Source organism: Eschrichtius robustus, chromosome 2 (assembly GCF_028021215.1).
Source record: "Eschrichtius robustus isolate mEscRob2 chromosome 2, mEscRob2.pri, whole genome shotgun sequence".
Taxonomy (NCBI): Eukaryota; Metazoa; Chordata; class Mammalia; order Artiodactyla; family Eschrichtiidae; genus Eschrichtius; species Eschrichtius robustus.
Window position 1 is genome coordinate 28503984 of NC_090825.1, and position 18894 is coordinate 28522877.

The window sequence follows — 18894 nt, forward strand, 5'->3', positions numbered from 1 at the left end:
TCCTTTACATCCTTGCCAGCACTTGTTCCCTGTTATCTTTTTGATAATAACCATTCTGACAGGTGTGACGTGATATCTCATTGTGGTTTTGATTTCCATTTCCCTGGTGAGTGATGTTGAGCATCTTTTCATGTGCACGTTGACCATCTGTATATCTTCTTCGGAAAAACGTCTATTCAGATCCTCTGCCCATTTTTTAATTGCTTTTTTTTTTTTTTTTTGATGTTGAGTTGTATGAGTTCTTTGGATATTAACCCCCCTCATCAGATATACTGTTTGCAGATATCTTCCGTTCAGTAGATGGCTTTTTGTTCTGCTGATAGTTCTCTTTGACATCAAAGAGCATACTGCCTGTTTTCTTTTTATAGTTTCAGGTCTTACATTTAAGTCTTTAATCCATATTGAGTTGATTTTTGTTTATGGTGTGAGAAAGTAGCCTAAATTGATTGTCTTGTGTGTAACTGTCCAGTTTTCCCAACACCGTTTGTTGAAGAGACTGTCATTTCCCCATTGTATATTCTTGCCTCCTTTGTCATAGATTACTTGCCCGTATAAGTGTGGGCATATATGGCTGTCACCAGTGTCTGTGTCCCCAGGGTGAGCTCCAGCTGCCTCCTGCCTCTCCAGGATCAGCAGCTGGGTCTGACCCAAGCTCCTTTCAAATGACTACTTCTGCCCTGGGTTCCAGAGCATGTGAGATTTTGTGTGAGCCTTTTAAGAGTGGAGTCTCTGTTTCCCACAGCCCTCTGGCTCTCCCGAAAGTAAGCCCCGCTGACCTTCAAAGCCAAACATTCTAGGGGCTCATCTTCCTGGTGCAGGGCCACTGGGCCAGGGAACCCAGTGTGGGGCTTGGACCCCTCACTCCTTGGGGAGAGACTTTGCAATTGTAATTATCCCCCTCTTTGTGGGTTACCCACCCAGGGTATGGGTCTTGACTATAGCACATCTCCGCCCCTCCTACCTGTCTCGTTGTGGTTCCTTCTTTATATCTTTGGTTGTAGAAGATCTTTTCTACTAGTCTTCTGATCTTTCATTAATAGTTGCTCTGTAAATAGCTGTAATTTTGGTGTGCCCGTGGAGGGGAGGGTCTTTCTACTCTGACAGCTTCTCTAATCAAAACATTTTTTAAGGATGAATTTGCCCTTATAAATATTTAATCCGATAATGTGCACAGAAACCTAATAGTTCTTCCTGTGGATGATCACACGCAAAATACCTAACACTGGGATCATTCAAGGTCCCAGTAGGAAACAGGTAGCACTCACATAGGATAATTGACGAGTGGTTAAGAAAGGAACTGTTTATACACATGTGGTCAGATTAAACCAGCAAGGCTGGAAAAGCAGCCCTGGCTAGTAACAATGGGAAATATTTCACCACAACCACTACCCACACCTGAAGAGGCAAGGAGAGAAATCAGTTACCAAAACCCAGAAAGAGCTGCAGCTGTAGCTTTGGAAGAGCTGGCCCACAGAGCTGTGAACTTCACAGAGGAAGTAGAGGAAGGCAGCCAAGTCATCCATAGAACAGCATGTCGTGTTCATCAGAGCACATTTATCAACATGCAGTAGTGGCCTACAGTAATGCTTTGTTGTCACATGTGTCTGCAATTTCAATCCCCTATTAATATAGTGTGCAATCCAGAGGTAATCCAGGAAGCCTCGGAGTAGAAAAAATATAAATATTACAGGGGGAAGAGGGTTAGTAACTCAGAGGGGCACATGAAGAGCTTCTGGGTTGCTGGCAGGAGATACGAGGAGGGATTTTGGGTCTCTGGCCAAGTTCTGTTTCTTCAGTATCAAAGTGAAAGTGGCATGTTCCATTTGTGAAGTTTTAGCAGGCTATACAATTACGGTATGTGTAGCTTTTTTTATATATGTTAAACTTCAATCAAAACTTCTGTATCTATACATACTTTTATGTTTTGTGTGTGTGTGTGTGTGTGTGTGTGTGTGCGCCCATGCACACGTGCGCATGCGTGTGAGTGTGCTAATTACCAATCCTGATACTTCTATCTTTAGCAAAAGATATGGCTGTCCAGATCATTTTGATTGAGTTCTCCCCGGTCATAGGAGATAGCAGAATGAATAGCTTAGAAGCAAACACATAGATATTAAGAAAAGAAGACAAATATTAATAAATATTAGGGCTTAATAATGCGGAGCATTTAGATTCATAGCCTTGAAAGCGGAGTTCAATAATTGAGGCTCTTAATGGTGATATCATGTCCTCAAGAGCAATTTAATAATGTAACATATACTGTTACTAAAACTGGGGAGGTTTTAGAAACCTTCCACTATGATTGAACAATTCACTGCTTAAAGATGAACTTTACTTATTGTAAAGTTAAGTTACCCCAACAATGCTGAAAACAGAGGTATTATTGTAGTGCCTTTTAGGGAGGTTCTTCGGGTTAAGCCGTATTTAATCAGGAATTCCATTTAAACAAGTCACCACATTCCCAAGTCATTCCAGATGATCAGAGTTTCACCGTAATGTGTAATCACCTACAGAGTGGATTTTGACTGTAAAGAAACATTACACATAAACTGCTGCACAAATGCAGAAATAGTCGGTGTGACCAGAGCCAGGTAAGCTTTAATTTATCATTTTAAAGAATGTTAGAGCCAGAGGGACCATCAGATATCATCTGAGTCCATCCCCACATTTTACTGTGGAGGAAATTTAGGCTCAGAGAGGTTAAAGTGACTTCCCAAAGACACATAGCTGACGTATGGCTGATTTGCAACCAGGACTGACCTATCCCCAGTTGCTGACCTGCCCACCTTTACTCAGCCTAGTTCTCCAGAGCAGAGGTGCTGGGTCAAGCTGACTTGGGTTTGAATCGGTTTAGCTCTTGGATTTGCTAGTTGAGTGTGACCCTGGGCCCCAGTGACAGGTCCTGTCCTATGAAAAAATATTGCCTGGGTATTAATTCAGAGGTACAGACACCAAGGTGCCGCATGGCAAGTATCTTGAGAAGTTAAGTCCCTAAGATAGAACTGAGGGAGGAGGAGAGCTGGGAGGATCCTTAACCTCCTTCTATAGGAAGGAGGCTGTGAAGAGGGAAGACCTCTGCAGTGGAGACCTTCCTGGGGATTTTGCCTTCTCAGCCTCTGGGCCTGAATGCCCAGTGGAACTGTGCTTTCCTTCTGCCTGCAGAAGTGCTCTTTACTCCGGGATCTGCGGGGATAATGGGTATGGCATTTGGATGTTATCCCTTTCTACTGGCAAGTCTTAAACATGCTGAGCGTGGTTTGTACTACCAAGTGTCATGGAATTCTGATGCCTAGTTGTGGGCTTTCTTTAATGCTGTTTGCACCTGACTGAGTGTAGACACCTGCCGTCTAATGGAGACGGTGTTAGGACTCACCTTACTTAAAAGGCTTTTATGAGAATGAAAAGAGATAATGTATTAAAGTGAGTAGTTGGCACACATTAGCCACTTAAAAGTTGTGTACAACTACTGTTATTCAGCTAGAACACAACGATGGATTTGACCTTGTTGCTGTTCAAGAACCTTGACCATTGTTTGACTTAGACAGATTTCCCTTCATAGAGTGTATTACTTAAAAATAATGGCTTTGGTGAAAACACTAGACAGCAGAAAAAAAGTTGATAAATTACTTCTTATTTAGGAATCCGATCTAGTTGGGACTCTGGCTATTCTTTCCTAAAGGGACAAGGAATGTAGTTGTGTCTTACTTTTTTTCAAGCTTTGTCTTTACGTTGGAAGACCTAAGATCTAGCTCCTAATCCATTACTTAATAAAAAGTGTCAATGAGCAAATTATCAGACCGCTTTGAGCCTTTGTTTCCTCCTCTTTAAAATGAGGTTGATAATAATACCTACTCACAAGATGGTTGTGGAGCTTAAGTGAGAGAAAGTGTACACAAAGAGGCAAAAACATGGTCAGAGATGAACTCTGAAGAGTGGTAATCTTCAGGAGATTATGTTACCTCTTTTCCAGTTTTCATCTTGCTGCTACAAAAGGACACGTGGAATGCCTCAGGGTCATGGTTACACATGGCGTGGATGTGACAGCCCAAGATACTGCCGGTATGTAGTCTTTTTCTCTTAAGTCAACAGGCCAGCCGGAAAGTAGGTATCACAAAGGTGATACATATTCATTGTGGAAAATGTACAATCTATACAGATAAGGCAAAAGAAGAACATAGAGTCTACTCCATTGACCAGGCTCTGACATGGCTTCGTTATTCGTGCCTTTACAGGTGTTTTCATCTTATATGTGGTTAGTCAACTAGAGACTGTGTGCTTTTTATCCCCCATTTAAAAATTTTATTTTCTAAGATTACATGTATGGACCAAGCACCTTTCCCTAATTTTTGTTTTTATGAATCATGGTATGAAGTGCTGAATGGAGTGAATTGTGTAGGCGCTCATTTTGTCAACTAGCTGAGTTGAGCTCTGTGGACAGAAGCCAGGATCCTAATGTGGACCAGCTGCCCATGGTCTGCACCCCTTACTGTGGTTTAGTGCATCTGAATCACCTGGGAACTGGAGGGGAGGAAGGGAGGGAGAGAAAGGGGCAAAGGAGAGGAAAGAAAAGAATAAACAGTACACACACACACACACACACACACACACACACACACAACCCCACACATATATACCCAAGCTCTACCTTCTGAAATTCAGATTCCATTGTCCGAACGTTTCCAGCCAATTGGTATTTTTTGTAAAGCTCCCAGGTGATTCTAATGTGAAGCCAGTGTTGATAGATGATGATCAAGGCAAATAGAAGAGGAAGTGTAGTCTTGTCTTTTATGAACGTTGTTTTACAGGAAGGAGCCCCTGGGGTCTCCAGCCTGGGATTCTGCCCCTGTTGGCCACACCAAAAGATCAAAGCAGCTACTGATGGCTTTTCATTTCTATATTGTACTTGAAAATCTGTCTTCTAATAGGCTTTTGGTGGTTTTTACTGGAACATAAAATCAGTCTATTTCATAGTCTTTATTTAGGCTTTTCATTAATCCGTAATGAATCACTTTCCCTTCCCCAAATCACTGACCCCTCACAGTAGTCATCTTGGGGGCAGATTAGTCGATCAGGTATTGTGAAAATATAATTATTTCAAAATATGGCTGGAACACTTGTGTTTTGGAATTGTTTTCATAAAGGCTGTGGCATTAAAAAGAAATAATCTCAGTGTTTGGGGACCTTTATTCTTTGAGAATAGATTTGTTTTTTTAGGACAGGCCAAGAGCCACTTGAAGTCAAGTCAGGTGAATGACGTGTCAACCTGGTAAAACCATTTTTGGTCAAAAATAGTGAGTGATTGAAGTAACCGAATGATTTTCCTGAGCAGTGCCACAGAAAGCTCCAGAAAAATATTTTGAGAAATGGCAATACCAACAGAAGAAAGAATGGTTTCCCTAAGTGACCACCTTGAAGGAAACCCTAACTTATGTTGCTAATTAAAATCATCTTTAATCCCAAGACCCAGTTATTTTGTTTTTAAAGTTTATTGTTACTACTTTTAAAGTTGTACCACATACACTTAGAGCAGTATGAGTGGCTACAGTCCCCTTGATGAAACATATGTCCTCTTAAGTAGACAGGGTGTCTTCTCTAAGAAAATCATAATCTAGAAGAATTTTCTTAGAGTGAATATATTTGAGCTGTAATACAGTTTTGTTTAACTGCATTTGATGTTAAAAAAAATAGATTAGACAGGAATCCGGTTATTTCCATCATAACCAAACATCTCTCCCCCATATTTTTATTAAAGGGAAAAAATGTTTCTTTTATACATGCTCATTGTAGAAAATTTGGGAAATACAGAAAACCACCAAGAAGATAACCGGTGCTTCTACTCCAAGAAGAAAAAAATTTTACTGTTTAGCTATATTTCCTACCAGATTTTTATGGCACATTTTTACATAGTTGAGATCACATTATATAATAAACTCTAAATCCTGCCTTTAAAAAAAAAAAAAAAGATTACCATGATCATTTTCTGCACTAAAAGCTTTTAAGAAGCATAGCTTTTTTGGCCATCTAACACCACGTGGGCAGAGTTTGCGTTTACTACCAGAGCCCTCACTCAGTTTCTGAGAGCCTGGGGAGTCGGGCAGTGAGACCTGGACACCCCAGCACAGGTCCCTCTTCCTTGCCAGCTGAGATGACAGTGCCCTCCAAGAAGCTGGAGGGGAGGACTTCCCTGGCTGTCCAGTGGTTAAGACTGCGCTTCCACTGCAGGGAGCATGGGTTCAACCCCTGGTCGGGGAACTAAGATCCCACGTGCTGCAAGGCGTGGCCAAAAAAAAAAAAGAAGCTGGAGGGGACACTGCAGACTCATCCTGGATACTTCTCTGGGCTGGTCAGTGGGAACTGCCACAGCCCATTTGTTTCAACTCTGATTGAAACTGGTAGAATCCACAGCACTTTGTAGCCCCAGAACATCGTCCAAACATCCCATGAGTTGGAAATGTCTCAGAGCTGCTGGTCACTTCCCTCCTTCCTGACGTTTTTAACAATGAGGTCAGCACTCTGGTCCTTGGGCTTATTGTTTTACTTTAGTCTGAGTGAGGCACTGACTTCTTGTGATTTCTTGAAAACATGCAAAGGGAACACAGGAACAAAAGAAGGAAAAGCGACATGGATAAAATTGCATAGAGAGTCTGTTGTGTTATGTAGAACAACACTTCTCAAACTTTTTTCTGTTACAATGAACCAGATAAACGTGATGGCCTTTACTGCTCACATCCTTCCTGTCGGCTATATCACCCACTCCCATCTCTCCCTCTCAAGAACACGTATCAGAATCCAAGGGAAGGACAAGGACATAAGTCACTGTGCTTTAGTGGTTGTCATTCGCCCAAAACATTTGACGAATGAATGAATTAAATGGCTCCGCTCTCATAGGTGCTGTCTTTTCAGTAGTAAACCTACCTGAAGTTTTGCCGTATTATTACTAAGATATAGTCGTCTTCAATCCCAACAGCCACTGAGAACTCGTATGAAAATCTATTACCATAAATCCAACTGCCCTATAGAGTTTCTGAAAAGAACCTGCTTTCAAAATATATCATTACACTGACCCTTTTGATTCTTTTTATCCACAAAGTCTACAGGATGATTTTAAACTGGTGATTGGATTTAAGTTCAGAAGCAAAGGGTTTTTAGCATCTATTTCTTTATCAACTATCCTTCCACATAAAATGCTTGGAAGTCCGACCAGAGTATTTTTTTTTTAATTTATTTTATTTTATTTTTATTTTTAGCTGCATTGGGTCTTCGTTGCTGTGTGCGGGCTTTCTGTAGTTGTGGAGAGCGGGGGCTACTCTTCGTTGTGGTGCGCGGGCTTCTCATTGCGGTGGCTTCTCCCGTTGCAGAGCACGGGCTCTAGAGCGCGGGCTCAGTAGTTGTGGTGCACGGGCTTAGCTGCTCCGCGGCATGTGGGATCCTCCCAGACCAGGGCTCGAACCCGTGTCCCCTGCACTGGCAGGCAGATTCTTAACCACTGTGCCACTAGGGAAGCCCCTGACCAGAGACTTTTCATAAGTGCTTTACAAACACTCTTAGGAGCAGAACACTGTCAGAAGATAAGGCCTTGGGTATAGTACAATACATCTCAATAATCATTTTAGACGGCCTGTGAGGCTTAGGTGAGATGATACGTGTGGGCATCTTAACGCCCAGCACACAGTGAGTGCTCACTGCATTTGGCTCCTATTTTATGATGATTATTGCTACTTCATCCACATCACCTTTATTCTCTTTCACACATCAGGCTTTTGCAGAGGTTTCACATCTTAAAAAAAAAAAAAATTGTGATCATCGCCAAGCCAAATACTCTCGTAGTACAAATCAGAAAAGAAATTCCAAAACTGGCAGAAGCTCATGACTCATGTTTTTGGTTTGGGGGGTTCCCCCCATTCCTTATTGCCTGTTTGCCAAACAACGCCATAGGCATATATATAGCAATCAGCTGGCAAAGTCCACACCTAAACCCATAGCGCTGACTCTGAACAGGGCCTGCGTAATTGTCCAGCACCTCTCGTTGCTTTGTTTGCTCTTGTTCTTCACTGATGTAGGAAGTGACATTTCTGTCTGTTTCTTTAGAAATCACTTATCCCAGGTTTCTAGGCTTTTTTTTTTTTTTTTTTTTTAATGGCTGCAGTTAGCACCTGGGAGGATGAGATTGGATTAAACAGAAGCATTTACAGAAGATTGAAGACCAAAGAATCTTCTGTTTGTTATCAGTGCTCATCTGAAGCATGAGCTTTCAGACTCCATTTATTAGCAAGCGTATGCATTTGACACAGTGTGATCCAGTGGCTTAAACAAGGTAGACTTTTCTGTCTCTCAGCTGAAAGTCCCAAATTGGTATGGTAGCTTGGCTCCACACCAAGGGACCCAGACTCCTGTTGCTCCACCATCCAGGGTGTTGCCTTGGTCCTAATGGCCCAGGATGGCTCCCCCTGAGTCTGCATTGCAGTCACAGTGGGCAGAAGGGCAAGCCCAGCCCACAGAGTGATCTGTGGCCACACCTGGCTTTAAGGGAAGCTGGGAATTCTGGGCAGCAAATTACCCAATTAAAAATATAGAAGGTTTTGCTGTAGAAGGAGGTGGAAACAGATTGAAGGATGATGTGCAATTTCTGTCACACTCCCATATCTTAAATTTTCCCTGATTACTTTGCACACAAAACTTCTTTTCTCATAGAAGAAGAGAGGCTTAGGAAAGTGAGAACTGAAGTATGGAAATACCATAATGCACAGAGGTCTCAGGAGGGGGACACTTGAGAACCCTTACTCTTTTCTAGGGTTTCAGGTGCTGGTTTAGCTTTTGTTTGGATTTCTGGGTGGCCCTCCATTCCATTATGCCCCTAATCCCACTCACATATGGCACCATGTGAAGACACAGATGGTAATATTCATCTTAAAATTCAGGCACTTGAGAGAATGGGTCATTTAAAAGGTTAATTGCAAATTATAGCCCACTAAGTGTATTTCGTATTTTCATTTGGATTAAAGGCAAACCAAGAAACGATTGTATGATTTATAGTCCTTTATTTGCTGTTCACGCATGTGTATGGGATGTCAGGAGGGCCAACCGTATACAGCTGATCAGCATAACCTGGCCATGAAAATATTTCAGATGATATACCCACACACAAAAAAATCTTTTGATTCTATATAAAACAATATGCACATCTACTTTGTGGAGATTAAGGGATAATTCAAAACTCTATTTAATAGTAAGAGTGGTTATTAGAAATCTCCTCTATATATGTATGTGTGTTTGTGTGAAACTGAATCACTTTGCTGTACACCAGAAGCTAACACAACATTGTAAATCAACTATACTTCAATTAAAAAAAAGACAAATTTTTTTTAATGATTTTTTTATTGAAATATAGTTGATTTACAATATTGTGGGGTCTTCTTTTTTTAACTTTTATTTTATATTGGGGTATAGTTGATTAACCATGTTGTGTTAGTTTCAGGCATACAGCAAAGTGATTCAGTTATACTATACATGTATCTATTCTTTTTAATAAATAAAATTAAAAAAAGGAAATACATCTTTTATACCCTGATCTCTCCCCTGGAACTATAACTATGTGAATAGACTTCTGTGTCAATGATTAAAAACTTGATGTAAAGATAAGCATTTCTAAGAACAGTGTTGTTTAAATATATTTGAAGTTGTAAATAAGAAACATTAATTTATACTTTTATTGTTTATATTCAGCATTCTGAAACTCTGGTTCTTAAATAGATATTTTAAACCTTATCTAGTCGAGTATCATTTAATTCTCTTTTTCTAAATGTCTCCATATTATAATCTGAAACTATAATTTCTCAAACTTCAGCCTTTTGGTGCTTGTTTGTCATGTCTTTGTGTCTTATGACCTCATCGGTTTAAAAATTTGTCACCTACACTTGAAGACTGTGTTCTCAGTCCCATCAGTAGTTCCTCCACTCTATGAGTGAGTTCTTCTCTGTTTCAGCAGCAATCTTAAATCACTGAATAAATGGTGGTTGTCTGAGGTAGGTTAGAGGATGGTGTTCATGGCTACAATGGCTAGGTCATCCTTCTTAGACTCTTTCAATAACAGGATTCTTAAACCACCTGGAATAGCCCACGACTCTTGACTTATAAATAGCCCTGGTCTTTTCGCTTATAGAGTTCTGCTGAGATGCACTTGAATTAGGGTTGCCCTGCTGTTTTCCTATAGGGAAGTTTCTTCCTGATATTCCAGACAGATCCACAGCTGAGTGGGGGCCAGACTTATGCACTGGCTCGTTTCAGTGAGGTTCTGTCACTAATATAATATATTCTCTCCAGAAAATGTTGCATTTGGAAAGAGAATTTTGTTTTAATGGTAGCAGTGAGAGACATCTCACTCCAGTGTCATGTTGTCCAGGGAATGATGCATCATTTGAATTTTTAGACTTTTAAGTGAAAAATGCTTTTGTGCTCCTGGTTAGGAAAACACATCACAGGGCCAAGGAATAAGACAATTTTGTTTCTCTAGAAACACAGTGCTCACTTCCAGGTATGACTAGAACACTTGGAGTGAAAAATAAAAGCCTGTTATTTATTTTATGATGAATTGTTTAAATCTCCCTACACTCTTGTCTTTGGAGAACTGTGCCTTTTTCCAGTGGGTGCTATTTATGTAGAAGAGCTTTTGTCCACAGGGTAGACAAAAGTTAAGGCATTGCATACACGACATAAACAGTCTTCTACTTACAATCAGGATGGGTTCCAAAAGTTCATCTGTAAGGCATTTGTTTAAAACACAGAATGTGCTTGTCCTTAGAAATACTGGAATAAATGATGGTTGAGGGCCAGGCTAACCCACCAAAACCTATTTAACACATAATGTAACTGAACTCACTATTGTGTGTTATACATCCTGAAAGGAGGGGGTCTCCTGCGGTAAAAGGAGGAAGGGGAAGAGAAGATCTTTGTCTTCCTGCTTCCAAGGGTCTCAGTCCCTCATCTCCTGACCTTCCTCATCCTCATCCATTTGGGAGGATGTCAAAGGATTCCTTACCTCAGTGTTCTACCCCCATCAATTAACTCCCCTCACACATACCCTGAAAATCTCTGTGCAGCCACTCAGAAAAGAAGGAATCTGATCTTTTGACCTCACACATGCTTTTGTGCAGCTCACTGTGGTCCTAAAACCCTCTAATTTTAAATATGGTATTTCCTAGCCATATGATAACCTAATAATTAGTGGATGTCTGGTCAGTGTTATTATAAAGACTAATTCAGAAAGGAGACATGGTATTTGGAGACTGGACCACCATATAATAGAAGCTGTTCCTCTAAGCCAGGGGTTCTCAACCGGGGGTGATTCCCACCCATCCAGGGGATATTTGGCAATGTCTGGGGACATTTCTGATTGTCCCAACTGGACGTCCAGTGGGTAGAGGCCAGAGATGCTACTCACCATCCTATAGTACATAGGGCCACCTGACCAGCTTCAAATGTCAAGAGCAGTAAGGCTGAAAAACATGCTTTAAGCCTGTTATGGCTTAAAGTATGGGTTGCTTACAGGTGTTACATTGGGGGTATCTTGGTCAAACAGTTTACAAATGCAGGATTTAGGAGTTTCCTAGGTGTATTGGGTTGGCTGGCAGTGGTAACTTTGGTTCCCTCCCTCCAAATCCCCCTCCGCAGACATGTGTAGTGGACATACCCTCTAATTCAAATTAACAAATGTGTATCGAGAGCCTATTATGTGCCAGCAGTGCTGTAGGCTCTTGGGATATAGAGTTTATATTCTAGTGGGGAAAGAAGAGCAGTTAGACATAAGAGTGTGTGTGTGTGTGTGTGTGTGTGTGTAGGGAGAGAGGAGTGGGGTGGAAAGGGAGAGTTGAAGGTGCTGGGTGCTATGAAGGATAAAAGAATGAAGCAGGAAGTAGGGATAAAAGGGGTGGGGGAGGAACTGGAATTTTAAGTGGTGAGGTCAGGAAAGGTCTCATCCAGAAGACCGTGTTTCAGTGGCATCTGAGGGAGGTAAGAGGGCAAGCTGGGTGGTTATCTTAGAGGAGGAGGGTCCAGGCCAAGCAAAGAGTAATTTGCCAGGGCCCTGGGGTGGGAACCTGCTGGTCTGGTAAGGCTGCCTCTAAGCCCCTCTTCCATAGAAACTCTATAGGCCCATTTGGTGGTAGCGGGGAGGGACCTGGGTATAGCATTAAAATTTCCTAAAGTAATCTGGCCACAGAAACGTCAGAGAGTCTCATGTTGTTGTAATGTTCTGTGAAGGGAGCGTGAAGAGATGCTACTTTGCTAGTGTGTTGTTTTTGTAACCCTTTTCCTTCTTCCATGTAAGAACTTGGGACATCTGAACTCCAGGTAATTTCCATACAGAGCTGGAGCACATTTGGGGGAGGGAGAAACGAGAGGTGGAAGTGGGGTTTCGTGCGGGCGTTTGGTGTGCCCCCTGCTGGCTCGCTGGCTGCCTTTGCTGGGTTCCTGGGCCAGTGGCAGTCGTGGCCTGGTGTGACTGTTATGGACGCGGGGCGTCTGGCACCCGTGCTGACAGCTGAAAGCAGAGCTTCCAAGGTGCATACCAGGAGTCCACCGCAAGCTTCTAGCCCAGAGCTTGATTGTACCCCAGGAGGACAGCAGCTGGCATGGCCTCTGAACGTTATCCAGGGGACAGGATGCTCTGTGTTCTCCCCACTTCTGTCACACTGAACTTTGCAGAGAAGAAGTTGAGGCCTCATTCTCAAGAGTAACAATTCCGTCTTTGTCGGAGAACAATTTATTTCCTCATAGTTGTCTTCATTACAGAGATAAGAGATTTAAAAAAAATTTTTTTTTTAATCCATTTAGGACACAGTGCTCTGCACCTTGCAGCCAAGAACAGCCACCATGAATGCATCAAGAAGCTCCTTCAGGTAAAGTGGAACAACAGAAAATTATAAATGCATCATTTTTAAAATTTGAAAGTAACCTTGTGTGTGAAAGAACAAACACATACACACATACTCCTTCAAATATTATCCCAGAACCTGGGTTTCCTAAGAAGCTTCATTATAGCCAAGGAGAAGATTATTTCCATAGCAGTTGCACTGGTAGAGAAGAGGATCCTAATAAAAATTTGGAGTGTCTTTCTGGGATCCAGCCCTTTTCTCCGCTTTATTCAGCTCTTTTTTTCTTATTGGAAGGACTTGTACCCTTTACATAGTCAGCTTGAAAAAAAAATTTTCATGCTGTTGGAGATCCTTATAATACAGGATCTCCAGTATCCTAGTATTTATTCTCTCTCAATCATTAGTAGAATGCAGCTTTTCTTGATAAGCAAAATTTCAACCACTGTTTCCTTGTATGTAACTTGATGAGCCTTTAGTTCTTAGCTTTTGTTCAAGTTCTTGGTTTTATTCTTCTTTATAATTTTAGGTCAACTCCCTGGTTTGATAACCTTGCCAGGAAGTTTATACTGATTGCTTCGGGTGACTTCCGTATATCTTTAAAGATGAATAGTTCGTGAAATCCCAATAGCAGTTTGCACAGTAACTTCCAGCTGTTGCCAGTCAAAATGCAAGCTGGCTGTTTTCAGGAAGAGCACAGAGCAATAAAATATGTGTTTGGAGTAATGTCTGTTCTCTTGAGCTGTTGTCCTGGCCTTCCTGAGCATCGTTTGGGACGCAGCATCTTGCTTTAATTTGGCTTTGCAATTCTAACGCAGCAATATGGGCACATTCTTCAACTTGTCCTGGTCTGTTGATCACACAGCTTCTTGTCTTGCATGACCTGATGCAAGCTACCACCAGTGCCAGCAATGCTTAACCTTAACAGGTCTTTGAAGTGAAATTCAAGAAACATAGATCAACATCTGTGATGATGATGATGATGATTTTTTTTTTTTAAGGATTTATTGATTGATTGATTGATTGATTGATTGCTATGTTGGGTCTTCGTTTCTGTGCTAGGGCTTTCTCTAGTTGCGGCAAGTGGGGGCCACTCTTCATCACGGTGCGCGGCCCTCTCACTGTCGCGGTCTCTCTTGTTGTACAGCACAGGCTCCAGACGCGCAGGCTCAGTAGTTGTGGCGCACGGGCCTAGTTGCTCTGCGGCATGTGGGATCCTCCCAGACCAGGGCTCGAACCCGTGTCCCCTGCATTAGCAGGCGGATTCTCAACCACTGCGCCACCAGGGAAGCCCGATGATGACTTTTATTCTGAGACTCCTCTCTAAAGACAGTTACAATAGAACTTTTCTTCCCTGCCTCCACACCCATGGTCTTAACCTTAAATTTTTGTTTAACTTATTTGTATTTTAAATCTCCATTCCCATCCTGGCTTGGCTATCCAGACTTTGCATCTGGCTCTGATTTGAAGGAAGAATGAACTTGACAAGCTGGAAATCCTCATGGGCAAGGACCAGATATTCTAGCCTCTAATGTAATTTTATATCTGGTTATGCAAATGGATTGGTTTTTCCCTGGAATCTTTGAAGCCTTTAAACAGTTCCTTGTGCTGTTCTAAAATTAGGCCAAAACATGGTAAGCTGTAACGTGATCTGTATTCTTCTTACCACTGAAGGGCAGACAAACATTTCCAACATTGCCTGCTCTCCGCAAATTGTCTGAATTCTGTTCCTCTTTCTGGATAGTTGTTAAAACTGGAGGCTTTGACGGCCTCCTAATGGGCTGCTTACCTTGGGTCCTGCACCCCTCTGGTAACTGCTTCACTCCTCATCTGGGCGACCCATGCCCTCCGTGATGGGGCCACTGCCATCTCGTGCGCCCCTCACCCTGCCCACTCTCTCTCCGGCCTTTTGCTCTTACTATCTGTCTGCTGGAGAGACTTCCCTTCTCCAGTGGCTACCATTTCAAAGTTCCACCTCCTTAAGGCAATGGGCACAAAGAGAGCCTTGTGAGAGTCTTCAAATGAACTCTCCCCCTCACCCGAGAGCCCACCACTCCCCCCCACTCTCTCTTGTAGCAAGTGGTCCCTGGGCACCATGCACTCTGTCAAGCAGTGAGTATTTACTCACAGAGCAGCCCCTATCCTGCTGGAGCTTGCCATCTGGTAAACGAAGACAGAAATACACATGACCGATTGCACATCACTGGGAAGAAAACTAACAGAGTATTGTGAGAGGGGAGTGAGGGGGGATGTTCAGGAAGGCCCCGGGGGGGAGGTGTTATTTAAGCTGAGAACCCAGCGGGGCAGAGAGCCAAGGGGAGAGCATTCCAAGCAGACAGAACAGCAAGTACAAAAGGCCTGAGGTAGGAAAGTCGCTAACTAGCCGGGGAGGAAAGCAAGCCAGTGGGTGGGCTGGGGGCAAAGCGAATGAGGAGCAGAAAGAAGGGCCCAGGGGACTTCCCTGGTGGTCCAGTGGTTGAGACCCTGCGCTTCCACTGCAGGGGGCGTGGGTAATCTCTGGTCAGGGATTCCGCGTGCCATGCAGGGAGGCCACCAAAAAAAAAAAAAAGAAGGGCCCAGGCTGCAGCCTTGTGTGTCACAATGGGCAGACAGTGATTCCTCAAAGTACAGTGTGGAACTGTGGAGGACTTTGAAGTAAAGAACACCACTGCCAGTTTGGAAGTTCACTCTATTTGTATAGAGAATTGACTAAAGAGCTGAGGACAGCCAGGTGGCCCTCAAGGCTGTCCAGGTGAGCAGGTGTTGGCTCAGACCAGGTGGTGACAGTGGAGAAAGAGAGGAGAGTAGATCGGGGTGTGTTTTGGGGACAGAATTGACAGGACGCGGTGGTAGGTTAGACGTGGCAGGAGGAAGAGGAGAAGAAATCAAGGATGACTCAGTGGTTTCTGGCTCAGTGACTAGACCGATGATAGCGCCGTTGACAGAGGCAGGGACGGCTCGGGAGGATCCGGCTGCGTGTTGGGGAGGGGAAACCAGAAGTGTTGGCTGTGCTGCGTTTCAGACGTCAGGTGGAAGTGTGAAATAGGCTGTGGGTTGTCAAGCCGGGGGCTCAGAGATGCCATCTGAGTGTACAGGTATGAGCACTGGCTGTAGCCCAGCCTGTCTGGCTTTGAATCCTGGCTCTGCCACTTACTGTGACCCGAGCAAATTACTAACATCTTTGTACCTCAGTTTCCTCATCTGTAAATGGGGGTAATAACAGTATCTACCTAGGATTGTCAAGAGCCTTAAAACAATTCTTTGAACAGTGCCCGGCACATACTAATAGCCAATACTTACACACTAGTGTTGTCACTGTTAAGATATACACTCGGGAAGCAGTAGCTTCTAGATGGAATTTCGAGCCATGGGTGTGGGTGAGATCACCGAGGGAGAGAGCTTAGAGAAAGAACACCCAGGAGCCCCACAGTTTTATGTTTGGCTAAAGGGGCAGGCGTGGCCAGAGCAGTGGGGGGAAAACCAAGATCGGATGGGCCAGGCAGGGCTCTAGGGGCTGAGAGGAGAGAGTGTTTGGAGAAGAGGGAGGGGATTGCCGGGGAGAGGTGGGTAAAAGGAGGGCAAGCATGTTTGCCGTCGTTGGAAACACGAAGGTGGCTGGCCACCTGGATCAGGGCCATCCCTGTGGAGTCTTGAGGGCAGACGCCCAACTGCAGTGAGTCCAGGAATAAATGGGAGACGAGGAAGCATGGCTTGCGTGGGACAGTTCTTAACAGGAAGTTGGTTTTGTGATGGGGGATAGAGAATTAGGGCAGGAAATGGGGGGAAAGGTGGGATCAAGATGAGAAATCCTAGAGCATGTTTGTTAGCTGGTGGGGATGATCTGTTGGTGACAGAGTTGATGGAAGAGAGAGGGGACGGTCAAAGCAGCCAAGAGGTGACGGTTCACCTGTGTCATGATTACTTGGAGATGGGTCTCCCTCCCCATGAGACCCTGGGCCCCTGGAGCACAGCAGTTGGGACTTACTCATGTTTATTATACTTTTCTTAGGAAGTTGCATCATACCTTGCAGGAAAAGGATGAACTGAATAGAACTGAATTCTATTATACGCATTTATTGATTTTTCTCTTACAGTCTAAATGCCCAGCCGAAAGTATCGACAGCTCTGGGAAAACAGCTTTACATTATGCAGGTAATTTTCATTCTCTTATTTGTCTTCTTCTGCCATGAGAAACAGTAAGTGTTCGTTTTCCTTATTTAAGCCATTAACCTTACCATTGTTATTCCTGATGCCATTTTCTGTCGTCCTTCCTAGACATCATTCCCATTTTCCTCAGTTTGCAAATTGTGTAGGGTTTTACGGAGGAAATACAGCTAGAATTCGTCAATTGCCTGCCAAACAGCTAGTAAAAATTGTCCTGGTTATTATATTTTAATTAACGTGAGGTTCTTGTTTAAGAGATATTCATGAGCATTTGTAGATTTCAGGTAATGTGTGATACAGATTTTTTTTACTTGGGAATCAAAAGGAACATCAATGAGTTTTATTTATCAACATTTGGTTTTACTATCTATCACACAGTTTCAAGTGACGAAGACATTGGTACTGAAGTCCAGGATGATGAGATTTGCAAATTTCTTTTAGTGCTAGTTGTGGAAAAGCTAAGTCCCACGAGAAGCTAAACCAAAGGTTTGCCTAAAGGCAACAACTGGCAAGCACTGCCTTTAGGTCTGGTTGACACTGAAATTAAACAGTAATTTAAAACACCACTTACTTAACCATTCCGACATCATTTCTCTTCAATGCAACGTATGCAAACTGGGTGGAAGGTGAACTTTTCCTTCATAGAAGTGTTTGATGCCCCTGGCTGTGAGAGTAGCTTTGTGATTGGCTGTGGTTTCTGTGTCTTCCTTCTCTCAGCTGCACAGGGCTGCCTTCAAGCTGTGCAGGTTCTTTGCGAGCACAAAAGCCCCATAAACCTCAAGGATTTGGTAAGTACCAGGTGACCACTAGAGGTGCAGATGGACACTGGTTTCTAGAGCACCACGGGCTACTTCTGGGAGTCACGAAGACCTTAGAGACCCAAGCATTTGGTAAAAGTCTGTTGCTTTCCGACCTAGATCCTCTTGTGCAAAACAGATTTAAGTATTATCCCTGTGGGTCCTTAAACCGTTAATAAAACGTTTTGCAGCATGCACTTCCTGTGTTTGTTTCTAAGGATAGACACGTGGCTTACCATCAACCTAAATACTAATAAGGCTTAATTTCTTGATTTTTATAAATAAAAAATAAGTCTAAACAGAAGTTCTATTTCTTTTTGCACCCCATATATTACCTTTGGTACTAGGGTTTTCCAATTTTAAAGACCACTTGTAGCCTATTTTGACCTTGCTGGGCTATTTTGAGAATAAACTGACATGCCTATTGCTCCTGATTATAGGGTTAAATTTCCTGCTGTAGCATGGGACTTGGCATGTGTAAGTTATACCTGATGGGGACATTGCGAAGTGAGCATTTAGAATCTGTAAATAAATTCACGCTCCCTGAATCTCGGTACTTTATAACCAGAAAGTATTATAACTTCACAGAGATAATTTTCTAGAAATTCTGAAGTTCGACTTTGAGTGGATACTTAATCTTTAAGCAGCAATTGTATTTTTAAATATCCCCATGTTAAAATAATTGGATATATTGTAACTTTTCTTTTCCTTTGCCTATTTGAATACGTCCACCTTAAAATTACTGTCGACCCCATTTGTGGGGTATGTTCAAGGCAAGAGCAGAATAAAAGCCTCTCTTTATGGTTTACATAATTTGAGTCAGACCCCACTTCAAACTAAGATTCTGGAAATTGTTACCTATAAATTCTTCTAGTATTTTTTTTTCATTCGGTTCATACTGTAATGTTGAGGTTCTTAATCCATTTTACATAGTTTGTATGAGTTGGGATCTAATTCTTTTTTCTAAAGGAATTGCCAATTGTTATAACATATTAAACAAATCATTCTTTCCATCAGTCCCTTTATCTAGTCATGTGTCAGTAATGAACAAATAAACTCTTAACATA

General features: G+C 42.6%; 1 protein-coding gene across 6 annotated transcripts in view; it reads left to right on the forward strand.

Moving 5' to 3' along the window:
- Positions 1-18894, forward strand: part of RAI14 (retinoic acid induced 14) — a 148539-nt gene that overhangs the window by 110105 nt on the left and 19540 nt on the right. For 5 of the 6 annotated variants that reach the window (XM_068535218.1, XM_068535217.1, XM_068535219.1 and 2 more), the window contains 4 exons: positions 3971-4059; positions 12829-12893; positions 16961-17018; positions 17748-17818. In XM_068535218.1, the coding sequence (XP_068391319.1) occupies positions 3971-4059; positions 12829-12893; positions 16961-17018; positions 17748-17818 (283 nt within the window). The remainder of the gene's footprint in view (positions 1-3970; positions 4060-12828; positions 12894-16960; positions 17019-17747; positions 17819-18894) is intronic. The other variant, XM_068535222.1, reaches the window with a different exon arrangement.